Below are 20,930 nucleotides of genomic sequence, written 5' to 3' on the forward strand. Positions count from 1 at the left end.
GAAGAATGTGCTAGTGACAATGAATGAGGGAAGGGGGACAAGGGAAATGGGAATTAAGTCATACAGGGCAGAATACAAGTCTTAGAAGGATTGAAAATTATTAAATAAATGCCTTAATTCTGATTAATAGGTCAATTCCTCATAGCTAGATTCAGGAGAGCTAAAAGTAGGTATCTACATTCCCATTTGTGCACGAAGTGCTCTTCAGGGCCTGTGTGCAGTGAGATACTTAACTTCCTAAGGAACCAAGATTCAAAATATTCCATTCAGCTTTCCTTTCCAGAAAACATACATTATATGCAACACAAGCTTAGGAAGACGACCCAAACGGACCAGCTCTCAGCCTTTCTCACATTAGAATGGACAGGAACGCATAGTTTTGTACTAGAAGGAAAAAGTGCACGTTTTAGGCTCTTTTTTGAGAGAAGCAGAAAAGCAGACTTACTCAATGAAGAACTTGGGACTCAGCTGCAGGGTAGAAGGCAGAGTGTGGCTATCCTGAGGGGCCTCTATTTTTCTTCAGCTTGTTCCTTTGCCCATTCCACTCAATTACCTTTAAATAATAGCTATCTCTACACTGTCTTTGGCCCCGTTCCTGATTCCAGCAGCCTCTGATTCATACACATATCACAGCAGGAGTTCCTGGACTGTGGAGACTTATTGGCAGAGTTAACAGTTATGGAAAACTGTCCAAAGTTGATGGTGGAGAAGAGTTTTACTAGATACATTTACATTTAGGGACAGATGCTCAGCTAACAGTAATCAGAACTGAGGTGATCTTGACCTCATTTCAAACAACAAACAACAGAATTAAGTCAGAGTGAGAGCAGGTTCCTACAGTCATGACAGGAACACAAAGTTCAATGTAAAATCTCTTCTGCTATGTCTAATGGAAAATCACGTGACATAAATGAATCAGAAGAACTTTCTCTTGGTAACTTCTCCACTTGGCTGCAGAAAGGACACTGATCAGCACTGCTTTTATTGTTAAATCTACAATAATTTCCATCCCAGCACTGGGAAATGGTTCTTCCTGACCATACTGGTTTTTGCCCCTAAGCCCTGAGTGTCCAAGACAGGTCTGCAGCAGAGAGGAATCTGCAAACACTCAGGAGAAGGGTGGCTCCCAGAAAACCAGTGCAGTTCATGCTTGTGGCAGCAACCAGCTTTCACCAGGCTACACACACAGAAGGAGCTGCACCTAAACTTCTACCTGTCCCTTGTGGACAATGGAGCTTAAAGGGTTTTTGCTCCATTATCTACACTCCTCAGATCACATCAGTGTTCCAGCTAAAGAGGAAAGGATGGTACAAGGCAGTGAGGACACAAGCTGATAAACAATGCGGGATGCAAGGCCAGCCCATCGTGCTCCATGTCACATTGTCAGGGCCAGGAACAGAGGCTCAGCCTGCACCTGAGCAGCTCTAGACAGTCAGACACGTCCAGCAGTGACAAAGCTGTCAGAGTGAGTGCCAGCTCTGCCAGGCCAAGAGCACGGCCACCAGTAGAGGGAAGGAGGGAAGCAGCCTTTGAGTGGGGGCTGATGAAGGAGTGACAGTCATCCGTGTGCTGGGTCAGGGGAAGAGAGGAAGGAATCAGGCACAGCAAGAGGTGGAACAACATCAAATTTCTCAGGCTAAGTGGGTACAGGAAGGCTGGGTACATTGCTCTGAGTAACAAACAGATGGCTAGCAGGGAATCTAATGCACACTAAGGCAAGAAGCAATAGCAGGGCTGTGATAACAACCTAGGTTTCCTGAATCCCAATCTGGTGCCCTATTCCAGAGTCCATGCTGCTTTACATATCTCATTAAGACATTTCCTTTTCTGTCTGTACAGACAATGCCTCAAAATCCCAGCATTTTCTGTACTTCAAACAGGACCGTTTAGAAATGGTGCCAGAGTCTGGATCTACTGGTTTGCTTTGGGTACAGGGAAAATGATTTCTTTTTCTTAAGGAATAAGATATAATTAGGCAGCTCTGTTAACTACAGTCATATATTTTTCAAGTCCAAAAATTGGATGCTTTCACAGATTAGTCAGGCCTTGATATCTCTGATAAAACTTGGACTGCATCGAACAGAAGTGTCCTGTTCCCTAAGCTGTGGCAAGACCCAATTGCACTGGCTCTGTATCAGGAATTCTCTCATAAATGAGGGTCACTTGGCCATGAACTTGTTTTATTCCCTTTTGACAAAGAAGAATGGCTGATTAGTTTACCCTGTTCATGTGCTAGTTTTTTGGTGGGAAGAACTGACAGTGCTTTTTGTTTTATTCACTTTACTTCCCAGTGTTTGTGATTCTAAATAGACCTCAGCAACCTTCACATGCAGTGAGAGAAGGGAAGCCCTGCTGTAATAGAAGATCTGAGCTCTGCTCTGTTCTGCTGTGGCTTGAGAAAGAAATTGTACCAAAGTAAAAGGGTTGTGGGAGCAGCAAGAGCAGCAGTGCACAGGTCTACACTAGGACAGGCAGCAGCCTCATCCCCTGGTTCCCACACTGTTCCAAGGAAAGCTGCACATACGACTCATTGTCAGCCACACTTCAGCCAACTCCTTGGACTGAGCCACCCTCCTTTTTTGTGGGTCATACAAGGTCAGTGGCCAAGAAACAGCTCCCTAGTACTAAAGGAAGGTCAAATGATCCAGGAGTACTGATGAGAGAAAGACATGACAAAGCTGTTGATTCCAATGAGCTTAGGAAGCACATTTTGTAATTCTTCACCTGAAACAGATGCTCCTGCTGCCACGATGACAGGAGGAGAAGCAATGCTGGCAGTGAACCCACTCTAGTATGAAGTGAGATATCTGAGATATCCTTATCAGAGAAATGGAGGAAGCATGTGAGCAAATGCTGGGTTTGTGTGAGCTCCATGAGACCACCACAGAGCAATTATGGATATATAGACTATGGCAGCCAGGTCTGTTTTCCAGGCAGACACAGTGACCACAGTCTAGACCACATGGTCTTTAGGCAGGAATCCTCCTAAAGCAGCAATTTAATATATCCAAATTCCCACTGCCGCAATACTGCTGCATTTGCTGCCTCCTGGATTTATCATGTTGCAACACCAGCAGGAGACGTTACCAAATGGAGAGGGACATGTTCTCCAGTCCTGGAGAACAATGAGAGGTATAGAGAAGAGACACACAGGTGAAAAGTAGTAGCATTAATAATAGCAACAATAGGAGCAGTCCAGGCAGCTCATGCCTACCTTGTAGCTTGTTTGTGAGTTAAGCCAAAGAGCCTGCCAGAGCTGCAGCAGCTGCTGTACAGGCAATTGTACATCTCCAATAAGTTATCTAAATCCTTAAGTATATATTTTTTACGCTGCTGCTGCTGCTGCTGAGATTTTCTACAAAATGGTGCTTCTGAGCCTTGAATGCTCCTTGTTTAGCCTTAATTCAGTGTTCAACACCTAAAGTCATGTTGTTTAGTGGCAACCTGAAAATTTTGTTTGCCAGTTGAAGGAGGTGGAGAGGGGAAGTGAGGAATGAAGTGAAAGAAGATAAATGCTATATGGAAAATGAATCACATAGGAGCTGATATTCTGAAGTATGGGCTGAGGAAGGGCATATGAGGAGGAGGGAAAAACGCTCTATCATGGGAGCACAAGCTATGGACACAAAGAGAGTGGGCTTGAGAGGGATCTAAAATAAAGATGCCTGCAAAGAATAAGCAAATGTAGGAGGCAGGTTGCAACAAAAATTGATGGTGCAAGTAGGAAGAGAAGCAAAGGTGAGAAGAGTGGGTAGAGCATGGGGGTGAGCCAGGACACGAAGAACAGTCACACAGGCACAGAGCAGATCTGTACTGAAAAGGCAAGATCTAGCTCAAGAGAAAAAAAGTAACAGCCATACAGCTGTGATTAACAGAGTGAGGATGGATGAGATGAGAGGTAAGATTTGATCCAGGAAGGAATAAAAAAATATTCCAACTCCTGGATGCAGAGGGATCGTCTGTGAGTGCAGAAAGAAAGGAATTATAATAGAGTTGGTGAGAACTCTAAGGCACACACCAGAGATTGGGCACCAGGAATACCAAGGGCAGCAGCATTCAGAGCAGGCTGAAGGAGCAGAGGGCTGGATGCAACCGTGTAAGTGGGTCCAGGAATGGACTAAGATAGGAAAGGGTAAATTGAACTGTCACTTCTACAGATCATACAAGCAGTAAGTTTGCTGTTCCTCTTTCTCAGGCCTTGGTTTTGGCTGATGCTGTGCAAAATGACAACACTGTCACCCCAATTTTTTGACAACAGACAGAGATGCCGCACTGGCTTAGTGGGGACCTGAGCCACTGAAGTGTGAAAGGACTGTCACAGTGATGATTCTGCTCTGGTGCTTTTGACTCCTTTGAATCCCAAAAATATCTGGAGCAACAATGGAATTCATCTCCAAAACCCAGGGTGCCCAGATCAGCTTAGAGCATTCCTTTTCTTAAAATGAAGTGACATGCAGTTGGAAAACTTGGCATACATGGAAAAGAGAAACAAAAGCTCAATAAGCATGAAACATTACAGGATTCCAGCTTATGAACAGAACAGGCTGAATTTTTTTCACCATTCTTCCTTTCAAATCTATCTCAAAATCACTGTAACACTTATTTCTAATAAAGAAGTTCATACCTGGGTGTCAGCTCTTAGTCAGTGAGGGGGCTACAAAACATCTTACATACAAAACCTTCATGCAGGCAGCTAATGCTCTTGAAAGGTTCTGCTAGTGTTATGAAGCTGGAATGGGATGCTCGAACAAGTTGTAAATAACAGTGAAATGAGCTGCTGTGAAAGCTGCCTCCTGTTTCCTCCTAAACTCATGCTCAGGGATGGCTGTGAACAGCCAGAAGAGCCAGCAAGAGAAACCAAGACTGAAAATTTTAATTAGCAGGTGAAACAGAGCCAAAGAAATTGATGGGGGAAAATTAGATGTCCAGCAGGTGAAGATTTTAGTCATCATGGGGTTTTTCGAAATATAACAAACTGCATACAAGATCCAATTTACACTGTACTGTGGGAACCCCCTTAATCCCTCCCAGGACTGTCCTGGTGTAGGAACCACATCATTCTAAGACTACAGAACACAGGTTCTGTCTAGCATTGCACATTGTAGGAAAAGAAACAATACATGCAAGGGAAGGAGCTGGACACTTCTGGGAAAGGGAGAAGGAAGTTTCTTTTGAGGTAACCAACAAATGCTGCTGGACACATATTGGCTGAGATCATTCCTGTTCACAGTCATAGCGTTTTACAGAGGCCTACAGGTGAATTTGATAATCTCTCTACAAAAGCTTTAAAGGAAAAATACGCAGAAAGACTTTGCATGGCAGTAATTTTTTAGGGGGTGCAACTCAGTGCATTTTACCATTTGGTTCTTACACATTTAGTCAGCATTTTGCTGTACATTCGCAGTCACTCAAATAATGGTTAATAAGCCTCTGAATTGCTATTCCTGAAGCAAAGGACAAAGTATACTTGACAGAGCTTCCTGAGGATAGAACTCTGGAGCAAGACTGTGCTTCATATGTGTAATACACTCAGCGTGGTGCCAGCACTGCTGCTGATGTCTGCCAGCCCTCAGCCCTCCAGCCTTACTCCCGATTTCCTCGCAGCAGATCAGCTACCACATTCACATTCCATGAAATCTCCCGAGTTACCTCGCTGGCTGCACAAACTCAGTTGAAGTCAGTGTCATACAGAAAGACCAACCATATAATCCCAATGATCCCATCTTGTTTTGAAATGCGCAGTGGCTTGGTAAAGGAATAAAACATATCAGGCATCAGAGTTGGACACGTTTCCTAAATAAAAGATGGGCTGTCATTTTGTGGTGTTAAAATTTAGGGCAGAACAGCCTCCCATAGGGACAGCCAGGCTCTCTCATGTTTCTGTTATGTCTGTTTCCAGGTGTTGCCATAGTTGGGATTTCATAACTTAACCCAAGAATCCAGAGTGTAAATATCAGTCAATATAATGAGATTAAGGCAAGAAAGAACAGGCAGCTCATGCGATGGGCCTGTGGGTTTGTACCCAAATTCATATCTGCCAAACCTGCCATGACTCCAGGACAACACAAAAGCTGCCTGTGAGGCTTAGAAGTCCTTAAAAGTCCTAAATGAACACAGCTGGCCTGCCCTGCCGAAGAAATGGGCAGGTGGCTTCTCTTAAAGGAAAGCATTTTTCCTGAAGATAAAACGCAACAATAGTTGACAGGTTTTACTGAAGTACAAGATCAATAATGCCAAAATAGATGGAAATAAGTGTTGCTTGTGCAGTAATCATTAATCCTGAAGTCTGTCTGGACTCCAAACTTCTGTCAAGAAGCAAAGATTATAGAAAATCTCAAAAACCAGGAGGGCTACAAAACAGATGGGCACAGTGTAAGTTTAGGAAGGTGCCAGAGGAACGGGTTATGTGATCTGTGGCACAAATTTCGATATCTGGGGAGAACAGACAAAGCAGGGAAGTTTCCAAAGAACAAAAGGCAGACACTTCCTAAACAAAAAGGCAAATCACTCATTTGCCATTTGTGAATTTTTAAAAATCCTAATACTTTGTCTGCTTTATTAATTAGAAAGGAGAGAGAGCAGCAGGGAAAATTAACAGAATTGAAAATGTTCAGTACCAAAACTGGATGGAAAGAGAAAACATGAGATGTAAATGTTCTCTGAGGCTGAGCTCTAACGTGCAGCCTTCCCTAAAGCTGTTGGAAGCAGATTGACTCCCACAGCTGCATCCCTCTGGCTTCCACTAGAGAGATGCAAATCTTCCTCTCGCCAGAGCTGCCAGGGAAGGGACCTCATCTCAAGGGATTCCCTGGAGCACAAGAACCAACAGACCCAAATAACAGACCTAAGAAGGAAAAATTGGAAACTTGGGGCTTAACAAGGCAGAAGCAGCAATGAGGAGAAAAGTGTTCAAGTTCGGGAAGAGGAGGAGGAGGGCCCACACTCTGCAGGCAGTTTGTGTGAGCGCAGGGAGGATTAACGCAGCTGCAGCAGGTAGAAGTCTTTCACTAAGGTTGTGCTCAATATGGCTCTGCTCTTTGGACAGATGGAAGGGGGCTTATCTAGACTAGAAAAGGAGAAATTCATTTGACAATCAATCATACTGGTACACATTATTTCACTATTCTTAATCTATGCAGGATCTAGGCTATTATGGAAAATTAAAACCTAAATACATTTCCAGTCATAGCTCAAGCTACTTGTCTTTAGTAGCAAAAAATACTTAATTTCCTGTTTTAAATGTCATCATCTTTTCCCCTCAATAGCTGGGAAGAGTCAACCATTAGAAATACTACACGCTTTTAAATTATGGTGATGAAAAAATCTCTTTGTTTCTCAACAATGGCATGAGATAATTCTGTTAATTCTTGTAACAGTTTCCTACTGACTTGGAATCTTTATTACACAGCTGAGGCAACTGACTGAAATCTACTTTCTAAGCACCATTACTGTATCAATTTGAGCCAATTCAGCTGTTGTTTGAAATGCATAGCATACATGTGTTACTTAACGTTTTATTTTAAACTGCCTTTGTTTTATTATCCCTCAAACTGCCTTTCTTCTTTAAGTACTAACTGTACTTACAGGGTTTAAGATGCTGACCTGGATATATTTTTCACCATGTTTTCAGTAGAAATTGTCACAATTATTCTAAAACAAAAAATATTTTTCTGAGAGAGGGAGCTTTCTAAATAAAATCATCTGCCCATAGACTCTCTATGAAACATACTCTCAGATTTCCCTGTAATATTAATCTTGCAGAGGGAATTCAGATGTTCATTTGATAAAAAAAATAGCAAATCTACACTGACAACTAAGTGGTGACTTTCTTTAAAATCCTTTCTAGCTAATCTGATTTTAGAAGACTCTGAAGCACATTTCCAATTTTAAATATCTTAATGTATCACAGCCATTCCATTCTGTGAATATAAAGAAGTAGGATCTATGCAGAAGCAAATCAGAGGTATCCACAAAGCATTCCCATTTTGGTATCCCATCTGGAGGGGAACAGTGTAAATTACATCCTCTCCTGATGCCTCGGTTGCCCCATCAGTAAAGTAATGCCTGGTGGTGACACTCTTTGATTGAAAGACTATTTAGAAAGAAAAGTAATTTAGCACAATGATTTGTTTTAATTTTTAAAAAAGATTTTTACTTAAATCAGCACAATTATAGATTCAGACCTTGAATCTGCAGTGAAACAGGCTGAGACCTTAATGCATAACTCACATGGGTTCACCACATACTGCCTACAAACACATTTGGGTGTTCCAGAAGCACATATTGGTTGTCTCTTTTATTTTTTTTCTTCATTTTTGAAAACACAGGTGCCATGTATAGGTATGTTCAAGTACAGCATTCACACCCATTTACATCTTTAGAGTAAAACTCTCAATTATTCAGCATCTGCCACACCACATGTATCAAAGTATCCTCTATTTAAACATAGGAGGTGACATACTTTGCTGGAAGAGCAGTATCTGATATGAAATAAATACATTTATATTTACATACACAACCAAAGAATACTGCCTCTCAATAGCAAGGAGGCTGCATATAACTGGTGAGTAAAGGAAACTATTCCAATTTACATAATTAACAAGCACTGTAGGACAGACTGCAGTGAAATACCTCACCGTGCAGTTGCAACAGACAAGCTCAGATACTCCTCACTGATTCCTATCTCTGGCATTCAGCTATAGAACAGGACACCTTTTAGGAAACAGGACACCTGTTTCCTGCCTTTTATTCCACTATAATTCATCATGCCATGTCTTAAACACAAAATGTAATGTGGCATTCTAAACCTCCCATTAGTTACCAGCACCCACCTTGACAGTATGCAGGGATTTACCAGCAATACCTTCAGGAAGGTATCATCCTCAAACACTTACACGTGCTCCCTGAACTAAACAAGCACCAGGGGGATACAGCAGGAGGAACACGTCCCAGGAAAGGACACAAGCACTGACATGAGTCTCATGGACTTTGTGTACAAGTTAATATACATTTTGTTCTTTTTTCATCATGTCCTATCAGAACTACAGTAACTAATTACTGAGATTGGCTGGAGTCTCTTCAAAATTTCTCAGTCCAAGAATACCCCAATTATTAATGTTTTGATGAATTTTCCATCCAGTGCTTTTGATTCCAAAACATAAGTTCAAAACACAACTGACGGACCTTTTTTGCATGAAGACATAAAATGTACTTTAACTTTCCCCTCTAATATTCTTTTCCTTTTTAAATAAATCCACTGTAATGTCTGAAAAGCCCACCTTTTAAATATCCTTTCCTTTTATGCATAACACAGTTTTCACTCTGTGGTTTAAAGACAGGCATGTATCTGTATCTGAAGAGACAAACCTCACTGATAAGTGACACACGACTTTCAAATCCTTAAGTGACTCATGTCAACAGAGAGTTATAACAGGCATCTCATAAAGCTTCTCTGCAAAGCAGGCAGATTCTCAGTATAGTCAGCTAAGCACCCATGCACCTATTTCAGTGCATTCTGGCAGTTTATCCTAAAGTATACTTTAGGTCCAACAGTCTGAATTAAAGAATGGTTGTAAATTGCTCTCCCCCTCACTGGACAGCTGAGCACAAACAAACAGCTCGAGACATACCCTCAGAGGCTATGTTCACGTGTCCTCTCTCTCCCACATCTCCCCCCTGCTCAGGTCATGCAGCCAGCTCTTACCTCAATGGTGTACTGCTCAAAAATCCGGAGCTGAAGGAAAATGTCTAGCTTAATCTTCCTCTCATGGAAGAGCTCTTCCATCTGTACCTGGGCCTCGTCGAGCTGCTGAAGGACAGATTCAATGTGGCTGATGGAGCTGTTGTGGGGGGTCTTGTTGTTGGAAACAGCAGAGTCCCTGTAGCAAGGCAGAGAGCAGGGTTAAAGCTGAGCTGTGAGGCAGGCAAAAGAGCAAGAACTACACATCTGTGATTCTGTGTGCTGCTGAGGAGAAAACCCAAGCACAAAGGGCTGAGGGAAGGTGTGTGCAACACTCATCTCCTCTAGTTGCTGAAATCCTCCTGCTCCTGAGCTCGGCACAAAGTTTGAGCAGGGGGATCATCCTTTTTTGTGTGGTGACACTGTGACCTTACACACTTGGGAGGGGCAGGGGAAGAGATGGCACATCAATCTCAATGGCTCTCTTGAGGAGACTGGCAGGCAATCACCTTTAATGCTACAGGGTCACCTGTTCCAGCCTATACTCACATCAGCCACCTGGACCTTTACAAGTTAATTTCCTGCATTACCTTATTACTTACAGACTAATTGAATTAGAATGATGAGTATTTGAGACCAATGGCTAGGGATGCCTTGATATCCTCTGGATTACGTAGTACAGAAATGGATACAGAATACAGTGCAAAAAAACCACAACACACCTTTCCAACACTCCAAGAGAGATTCTGACTTGTCTTTTCACTGGAAAAGTGAAATGAGATGTGACTGTGGCAGGTCAGATACTGCTCCAGTTAACATTTTCCATTTACAAGCAGCAGAAGGGAGCAGACCTTTTAACTGGTGGGCCAGGGCCAAGGGGGAATTTGCTGTTCTTGAAAGAAGTCTTAGCATGGGCACAAGACAGTCCTGACAGTTCCTTTTCTATTTGTGCTTTCATGTATATTAATAGGTTCACCTAAAGTCTGCTATGTCTTCAGCAATTTTTTTTCAGTGACTGTTTTATGGATAAATACCATTTGCAGACATAAAGAAGTGAAATTTATCCTCAAATGTTCCACACAAGGCCCTCAACTTTCAGAAGGGCCAGAAAGGAAACTCTGAAGCCAAAGTTTAATCTTGGCTTTGGCACGTCAGCTAAAACAAGATTCAGATGCAATAGTTTTCTCCATCCAACCTGCTCAAAGGTGTGTGATAGCAACTGCATTATTTGGTATATTTAAACTAAAACAACAGAAAACCCTATCAAATACACTGTTGGAAAGACCTATGCAAATTGTCATCACACAGGGTCAGAATAAAACAACAGCAGTCAACTTTAATATTAACACTGTCAGGGAGCATAATGGAGAAAAAATCAAGCATTATCTTTAGCAGAAGCTTTTAAAACTGAACTGGGCTCTTAACACAGGGTCATTTTGGCTGTGTTTAAAACACACCTTTCAGGTTCTAAGGCAATAAAACACACACATTATTCTGTTTTCATTAAGTGCCTTGAAGGAAATGAACAAGCATTTGCCTGAACATCTAAGACTGAGAATAAAGTTAAAAATACAGAATACTATTAACTGTACAGTAATTAGCTCTTTGGATGCGTTTCACCTCTTTTCCCTCAACTACTTGATATTTAATACGCTGAACTTCAGATGCTCCAGCATTATTCTAAAGCAAGAACTACCGATTTCCCTTGCTTATAAGGGAATAATATTACATCAATATTTCTCTCTCCAGGTGTTATGGTTTCTGCCCCACTCTGTTTTCACATTCTTGGTAATCACAGGATCTCTCTCTGCCTCCACATTAGAGCTGTACAGAGGAAGAAGGAATGAAAACAACCAGAGATTTTGAAACTACAGCATAATCTGAGGCTGCATCCAATAAAGTTCTGTTTCCTTCAGTCAGCACCTGTCTCCTATAAAAGGACATGAAATAAATCTTCACTCAAATGGAGGATTATTACTATTCATATATTATCTAAATTGCTCAATGAATTATTCAAGACTAGTGTTGAATAATCTCTCACGGGATCTAGAGACACACTTAGTTTTAGAAATTCTATTTCATTAAACATTTCACTCCTCAAATCAAGCCGCACTTGCATTTCAGTGACTGATGCAATATAAAAGTTTAAGAGTAGTAATCTGGTACTTTTTTTAAGTCTCCTTAGATAAGGTATTGACAATCCCTAGCTAGTCTGGTTCAAGAAAGATTTCCCTACAGAAAAAAAACATTTCTGAGATTGCACGCCTCTGCCACAATATTTCTTGCTCTGTCTGGCAATGAGAAACTCTGGGAAAGAATAAATATAAGATCCTTACTAATCTTTGAAAGGCTATGGATTAGAGTTTTAAAATTCAAGGAAATTATTGGAAAAAAATCCCCAAAATAAACTTCGGGGAACATAAAATTGGACTCAGTACATTGCTGCTGACTTTGTTTAAAATGAACACTGTGCTCCTAAAACCACTTTCAGTGCTTTAACTGTGAGAAAGCTCAGTGAGAAATACCCATTTTCTAAAGCTTATGGGCAAGATACCTAGCTCTTCATTGGCTGCTTTTTTTTTTTCCAGCCACGAACATTCCTGTTCTTTCACATCTCACTGGAGCAAGTCATTGTTTTGCCTTTCACAGATGAGCAGAAATATTGCCCCCAGCAGCACCCCTGGAACCGCAGTTCAAAAGGTTTGCTTCTTGTTGACTGTTGAGAACAACAATCACCTCAGTAAAGCACTGATAAGAAAGAGTGAAAAGTGTTTCCAATGTGAATCATGACATGTACAGAGTTGCTAGGTAGGCCTGTTTTACTCCTGATAGGTATGGGCTCCTGATGTAGTCACTGAGGCCTTGAAGACCTTGTGTGAAGAGCAGTCCCAGGCAAGGTATTTAGTTCAGGCAGCTGAGCTTTTCATCGCCTATCTGGAGGGAACACAGAGTGCTATTACACAAGTGATCCTCTCTAAACCAAAATCTGTTCTCTCAAAGATAAGGACAAGAAACACAAAACTTTCCAAAGCTCCAGCAATTTTATTGCTTTTAACCTGTGTTTTGACATGCTTGATAAGAGCAGTGTATTTCATTCTCTTCATTGTTGTAGCGTTTGCAATCTTCATCTATTCTTCATGGCAGGTACAAGGTGATCCACACTGAAATGCAATCCAGTGTTAAGGAAAGATTGCAGCAATTCTAGTTTTTCCTTTTTTTCTTTATCTGTGTGTTCTTTACCATTACCAGCAGCCATGAAAGATTTTAAGAGTGGGCACACACAGAGGCAGCTTCACTGCATTTTTTCACACAGTTCTGCCTCACTTTTTGAAAGAGTCCAGGATCACATTACAGGCTTGCAGTTAGTCAGAGTGCTCAAATCCAACACTTGAACCAGCTAATCTTGACGTTCAGATGAGTTCAGTTCAGTGCTGCAAATTTTTGTGTGCATTCAAAAGTTTGGCAGCCGTTCTATGTGGCTTTGGTGTTAACTCCATCAGAAGCAGGGAATCACTTTGCACAAATATGTTCACCTTGTTCCACCTTGCTCACTGCCCAGAGTACAAGCCAGACCTCAAACCCAACTTTTTTTTGTTAAACACAGCCACCACGAAACCTGCCTTGGTATTTTACAAACATTTGAGTGTGACACGAATTCCATGTCTCCAATGTCTCAAAGCGGAGGCCACCATCACTTTTCCAAGATTGAAACTAAGAATTGACCATGTTCACATTAAGGAAACCTCAAGTCCCACACATCACCTTGCAGTTCACCTCTTCCTCATGCTCCACTGACTTCTCAGCTCCAGGTATTACCCTGGCCACTCTCCACAATTCCCTACAACTCAGGTGCAGGCAAAAAGCCTTTAGGCCAATCTCACAACCAGAACAAGGACTCTGAATTTAGACACTTTCTGCAACCCCACAAACCACTTCACACTCCACCTGATGGCCTTGTACAGGGTCCCTTTCAGACTTTTCTCCATGGGTGTTTGCACTGAAGTGATGCCATTCCAATACTTGGGAAGAATAACAAAAAGTCTTTAGTCCACAATTTCACTGCCATTTTTTGATCTCACAGAAATGCCCTAAACTTTGCAAACAATTTCTTTGCACATAAGTAAGTGACCATGCAGACCTTTGACTGACCTGCTACAGCTGGCCACAGACACATTCTCAGCTAAAACCCCTTCCCCTCTGGCAGCTCATTTAGCCTACTCAGCATGTTTCTTTCCTACTGATCTCATCAGCAAAGATGAATAGAAGGACGGAACCCACCTATGTCAACTCCTGATCCTTCCTTTCCAACTCTAAGATTGGCAAGCAATACTACAGCTCAGGTCCCTCACCCTCTCCCATGATGCCAGCAAATCACACACAGCAAGAGTAGGAATCTCCATGGGCTCTCCAGTGTGGTTGCCCAGGGCTGAATGACAATCAAAACCTAGAGCAGTCCTTTCAAATCCCTCTTTTTTTTTTTTTTTTTCCCCTGACCCAGAAGAGAAAACTCTGCATCCAGAATGACAAGAAAAAGCTTAGAGGAAAGCTCAGCATGTGGCAGTAGTAAAATACTTAAGGACCCCAGGAGGGCTCTTAAGGGCAGAGCTCCACCAGAGCCCTCAATGTCCATTCTACTCCAGAGCATCTTAGGATTTTCTTATCAGGTTCCTATCATGGCTCATGACTTTCTGCACATCTCAGGTGAAAAGTAAAGGCATCAGATTAGGAAAGCTCAGGGTGAGGAGGATGCTGTAACTATCTGGGACAGCCTGGTGAAATGCATAAAACCTGGGATATTTGCATATTATAATGCATACAGAACATGCACACCATGTACATGCGGATAAGGGCAACCTGTACCAATACAAAGATCTAAATAATAAGTGATGGTTCAGTGCCCAGTAACATCCCTAAAAGGCAGGAAAACTTCACTGCTGTCAACAAAGCTAAAGGCACAGAAAACCACTGTTACAACAAATGAGAGAGATTTCACAACTCCAAATTCTGTATAAGCTTACTCTGCAAATATTCATTTGATGATAATTGCAGATCGAGAAAGAAAAAACAACAAACCCCCAACAAAAACCCCGACACCCCTTCCCCCCCACCCTCTGATAAATTCTTGGGGTTAGTCTCTTCATGTATTTTAAATTAGGCAAAAACGAGCTGGTTTAATTCATAGTGCTAGTAGAATCAGCAGTATAAGAGCCTCTTTGACACTATGAATAAACCCCACATACACAAAGTTAAATAGAAGGGTGCTGCATGCAAAATGAAACAGTGAAGACTGCTAGACACGTGTGTATTTTATTAAGAGGACTACACTTACCCTACATCAGGAAACTAAACCATATAAATCACGAGGCCTCAGCTCACAACCATTTAACAATCTTCTATAAATACCAACTAAAAATATTCACTTCAAACACATTTGGTTCAATTCACTTCCCAGTGCCTATAAATAATCTCTCTGTCAAACAGGAAACCCATGTTCATCCACAGACTACTCTAATCAGTCCACACAAATCACTCCTTGTAATTTCAATAAAACATTGAAAGGATCCTTCAAAGGATCTGAAGAATTACAAATAAGCAAAGAATTAACAAACTCTCCCAATTGATCCTAGCTTGCATTTCCCAATTTAGGCACCCCTAAAGCACAGCATGCATCAGATTTCTCAACACCTGTGCCCCAGGTGGATGCTTACCTGAGCTGCTGGATTAGATCTTCCCCTTCTTTAATAACATTGAGGGTAGCATCCAGGGTGGCTGTTTGCTGCTGCTGAAACTGCTTGATAAGCTCCTGAACTGCATCCACAGAGTCAGCACAGACATCCTCTAAGAGCTCCTTCTGCAGATCTTCCATCCATGTCCACAGCTGGGTAGAGGGGAGGGAAATATAAATCAGAGAGGGATTGAGATTTAACCCTTTTCCTCTCTAATTCCAGATCAATAGGCATTAGCTAGGGATGCATGTTTCACAGGAAAACTGACCTCAAATTTCTAAACCCAAAAAGATACATTTGTTATTGATTCTATTTAAAGCAATAAAGTAAAATAAACATAATACCAGGTAGTTTTGTAAAAAAAATTCAGTTTCTGTTCATTATACTAACATAATAACTAATTATTTTATTCTGATTAACTCTTTACACAAGTAACAAATTAAAATCCCCTACAGCTGTGATAACCTAACCCTTTCAGGAGCTGAGCACTATCAGCTGCTATTAATTTCACATGTAGCTGAAGCCTGTTGCAGGACAGACCTACAATCTTTGGTATGTGTGTACAGTACTGACTGAAGTCTAGCTGTGCCTGCTCTGCTATGCTTTCCCAGGGGTTGAGGTTTTGGGGTTTTTTTTGTTTCCAGCACTTAAACCCCCTCCTCAAAATGCACTCAGACTGCATTTTAACTCTGAGAAAATCCAAACATAGAAGACAGAAATATTACCAATCAACCCCATGCAGCTCCATTAATTTTGAATAGTCCTGACTACCAGTTTTAAAGCCACAATCACAGCAACAAATCACTGCAAGTGCTTAGATGAGAATTTCCATCCAGCTGTTCATCAGAGGTCTGGACAGGGGCAGGAATGCCCCGGCAGCCTCTCGCTGGCTGTAAAGGCTTAAAGCGAACCGAGGTTTCCCCTTTAAGCTTGTGCTGAAAAGTGAGTGCAAAATCGCACCAACCGAGCTGGCAGCCTGCCAGCAAACCCTAATGACTCCACCAGAGACTCTTTTCTGTGCCACGCCTGCCCCATTAACCCACATTTTGCTGGAATGCGCTGGAGGTAGCAGCGAAGTACCAGAGTGAGAAGCAGCACCAGCGCACTGGGAAATGTCAAAGGATGCGGCGCCGGCTTCTCCAGCCGTCCCAGGGACTGCACGGCTTTGTCCCGCAGGGACCTTGGGGTGAACGTGAAGCAGAGGAGGACATTGTGCGTGGGTGGCAAAGAGCTGGTAAAAATGTTTGTGTTCAAAACGAGTTGCACTGTATCCCATCCTACAGCATTTCCTCCGAGACTGTGAATTCTGCACGTCCACATTAAATGAGAGGAGGATGGGGACGTCTAAAGCTCCAGCTGCCAAAGCTTCCCATAACCAGGGCCCACACCTAAGGCCAGTCACTAAATGCTACACTATATACATGCTACAGACTTCAAGGATATCACCCCAGTCCAAACCAAAATCATCAAACTTAGAACCTGTGCCAGCACACTCATGATACCAGAAAAGGGAGAGCCCAGTGCCTTGTGCTCTGTCCCCACCTCTGCTACTGACTCCTTGCTCAACAGACTTACAAAAACAAGTATTCAAACATATGCCTAACTTGTAGGCTTTTCAGAGTCAGCTTTGAATATCTTGGGTAAACGCCTCTGTTTATTCATAAATAGCCTAATCATAATGGCCTGCCCTACTACTGGCCTGAAACGGAATGTCTTCTCTTGGGATATTTACATACTTTCACATTCTTAGGTAAAAGGCGTGGTATAAAAGGGCAACTATTAATAAAAGAAAAAATGTAAGTAAATAGGCATGAGAAAGAAGTGAAAAAATGAAAATATACTTAAAGAGCCAAATAGAAGGCTTTTTCATTTTTGGTCTGAGGTCCATGTGCTGAACTTCGGGAAGCTACCATAAAGGAGAATGCATTAGTGCCTTTATATATTAATTACGTTGAGAATCTTCCTGATTTTGATCCAATCCCTGTACCCACTCAAACAGTAGGGACAGCTGGACTATAACAGACATGGACCAGGTTGTTCAGGGAATATTACTTCTGCTTATCAGACCTTAAAGTAATAGAGTACTTTGTAAATACAGAAAAATAGCTATGTGTATAAATCGTCCTTCTGTTTTGAGGTGGGAAATACAGTAGTTTTTAAATGTCTTGCAGTTCTTAGTTCACTTGTCAACTTAACAAAAAAAAGCTCAGGGAATTTTCTGTACAAAAATGAAAGTGAAATAAGGAACTTTGTTCATTGTTAGGAATCTGCTGTTTTCTTGAAATTATCAATGTTAGGGCAGAGGAGAAAGTTTCCAACCTTCAGAGAAAAATCCTGTTTTCAAAAGTATCTCCAGAAACCAGCTTTTCAGCAGGAGCATTGGACACTTAATATCCTACTTCACTTTTTGAGTAGGCTTCTAAATCGAAGCAGTTTTAAAATACTTAAACATAAACTGTATTGTGTTCACCTGGAACCAAAACACTCATTAATTTCAGAGAGCAGTCAAATACATTAATTCATATTAGCTTCAGATGTTTCCATTAATGACCTCTGACTGTAAGGATTTGCATAGTAAAACCTATCAGAATTTAGGTCATCCTTGACTCAGAGCCCTTTAATCCTTTAGACTCCACCAATCCCTGGAAAACCCTAATACAAAGAATCAGTCAATATTAGTAAGATTAGGAAGACCTTTCAGGAACAATTCACAATAGGAACTTGATTCCAAAACCTTCTAGGTTCTGTGCTACAACTAACAGCACCTGAAACAAATTGTTACCAAGCATCGCTTGTGAATGCCACAGCAACTACAAGACCAACTCCGTATCACTGCAACACCACAGTCAGAACAGCTGTTAATCATAAAACAGAAATCACATCCTGGTTGTCACTGCTCAGGAAAATCAGTCCCTCTTAGAGCATGATGTTTCATTCCAATGGAAGTATTTGACCGATTAAAAAAAATCCTGACAGTTAAAGCCCCAAATCACTGGATACCTGGTGCATTTCCAGTCCATGCTGTGACCTACTCTAAGCTAGATAGATTACTGAAGGAACTGTTCCCATTTTTCATCTAAATCTGACCTATTGCACAGCACAACTCTTATTTCATATTTGCAGAAACTGACTTTTATTCTCAGCATGAACAAAATTGGTGAGCATTTGTCCCATTCTCATACATAATTCAAACTATTACCAAGGTACCACTTGATCCCATACAGGGGATGTATGTAGATACATGCAGATATTCCACATATAAAGACAGTATTTCCACATCTACCTGTGGTGACTTTCACTAAGTTAGCCAGTGATGCATGTGTCCAGAAAAGGAGATAATCTCTGCATTATGTTACTTTACAGGTACTAAACAAAAAATACAGAATCCTAGAAAACAATAAAGAAGTATCACAAAAGTAAGTTTTGTTCTTCCTTCAACTGATCTATGCTTTAATATGATTAATGGATATGGAAATACCAATGCATTAGTGGTAGAACCTGAATTAAGTCTATCAGAGACATCCAGCCACAAATCTGACTCATGCAAGCTACATGTAAATGTGTCATAGTTGTCAGCTACACTGGAGTCTCAGGTAAATACCTATCCCTAAGACATTCATGCTGAAGGTCCATAGTAGCTCCACAACTGAGGCTTTATTTATCAAGGCTTTAAACAAGAAAACTAATTCTCCTCTGATTACTAGAACAGTGGGAAAGAAGAATGACACCCCTCCTTTCTTTTGGGGGAGCATCTGGCGCCCCTCATGCATTTTGACAACAACATTTGTGCCTTTCTTGGATATAAAACACAGGCAGTTTCCCTCCATCCAAGAGACAATACAGCTCTTTATTCCCAACTACTTAATCTGATGAAATACCCTTCATTTTACTCAAGTATTTAGTGAGACCACTTAGTGGAGGTTTGAAGGACACCTGTGCCTGTTACCTAAAAATTAATACTTTTGACTTAGAGCAAGAAACCACTTTAAACAAAATCCAAAACCTAAAGAGATTGCTAAGAAAATCTTGCCTGCATGATTGGAATAACTCTTAAACACCTAATGTTTATATGCTGCTATTTGTAAACGACAGAGATGAGTTATAATCCCCTCAAAAGCAGTTTAAAAGCACTGAGTAATGGGAGCAGTGTAAAGAACCAGTCAGTTCAATCCATGAGATTTACCACTCTACATCATTTTGCTAGTCTTCAAAACAAGGATGTCAATGGAAACAAGCAACTTCCCAGGGTGTATGTTCCACCCCTTTACTATGTCAGAGAAGCATCCGGTATTGCAGGGCAGGCCCCGAAAGGATGCTCATGACAACTCAGGAACAGAACATTCACCACAGCAATGAAGACTAGAACAGAATGCAGGAGAATTCAGTGACATACAGGGACCCTGCTGCCACTCCATTGCAATGTGAGTGTTCAGAGAACCAAGGGCAGGCTGAAAAAAAACCCCAAAACCACACAAGCAGAACTGCTCCAGAGAGAGATGTCCATCAACCCTATTTCCCTCTGCTACTATGCCAGGCTTGTCCAAACCTATTCTATGGCAGTAACATTTAGCTAGGAATGCATAACATGCACTAGAAAGTCACACAGATCTCAAGTTCAGGTTAATTTATGGCAGAACTTCAGCCTGCACTTGTGTTTAGGCGTCTGTTCAAAGGCTGCTGTGCATCCAGCTTGACTGCACAGCCTTCAGTAAATTGTCTGTTCTACTTTAATTTCCCCACACCAACATGGTGGAGAAAATAAAACTTTCCAGCACAATTAACCCTCATCAGCTGGTATTTAGTCACACTTAGAACGCATCCAGTCCCGTGTAGATACAAAAATGCTGCTAGCAAGGATTTTCTTGCTATTTTCTAAGTCCGTGAGAGACTTCTCTCTCACGGAGAAGAGGTAGCAGGGAATGTAAACAACCAAGCCACCTGCAACCTTGAAAAGTCTTGTTTATAGTATAGTAGAAAAATATTTTGACAATGGATGTTTTAGGATTTTAGCCAATCACCCCAAGGGGTGGCTGATCCTTTGTCCAATTAGACTATGAAGAAAAAAGTCTATAAAAGAGTTTGTAAAATAATTAAATAAATCAATCTTGCTGCACAATTCCTGCCTGCTGGATCTTCTCTCCTCCTCCTCCCTATGGCTGTGGGACACGGTGATATACCCTAGGCCTGCAGTAATAGTCCCGTTTCAGTTGAAAGAACTGATGGGTTGTTGTAAATTGGAAGCATATTTCAACAACATTGTCCGAAGTCACATTCAAGCTCTCAAGGAAACGTCAACAGAAATACAGAAAACAAGGTCTGCAATGATGAGTTGCTAAGTGACCTCATGCCACCATCGAAGTGTCACATAATGACAGCACTAATAAAATGTGACAGGATGGGATATGACCAGACACTATGTATGAAATGCCACAATATGCAACTTCCATGGTAAGACACAACCCGTAAGACTCCCTGCTGCAAGACCTGATGTTGTCAGATACCACCAAACTGGTTGGGAAGAAATG

General features: G+C 41.5%; 1 protein-coding gene across 12 annotated transcripts in view; it reads right to left on the reverse strand.

Annotated features, from left to right (window-relative positions):
• The window catches only part of KALRN (kalirin RhoGEF kinase), a 484,636-nt gene that overhangs the window by 172,759 nt on the left and 290,947 nt on the right, over positions 1–20,930 (reverse strand). For all 12 annotated transcript variants that reach the window (XM_039555510.1, XM_039555513.1, XM_039555508.1 and 9 more), the window contains 2 exons: positions 15,388–15,557; positions 9,704–9,878 (listed from right to left, as the gene is read on the reverse strand). In XM_039555510.1, coding sequence (XP_039411444.1) covers positions 9,704–9,878; positions 15,388–15,557 — 345 coding nt within the window. The remainder of the gene's footprint in view (positions 1–9,703; positions 9,879–15,387; positions 15,558–20,930) is intronic.

Source organism: Corvus cornix, chromosome 7 (assembly GCF_000738735.6).
Source record: "Corvus cornix cornix isolate S_Up_H32 chromosome 7, ASM73873v5, whole genome shotgun sequence".
Classification (NCBI taxonomy): domain Eukaryota; kingdom Metazoa; phylum Chordata; class Aves; order Passeriformes; family Corvidae; genus Corvus; species Corvus cornix.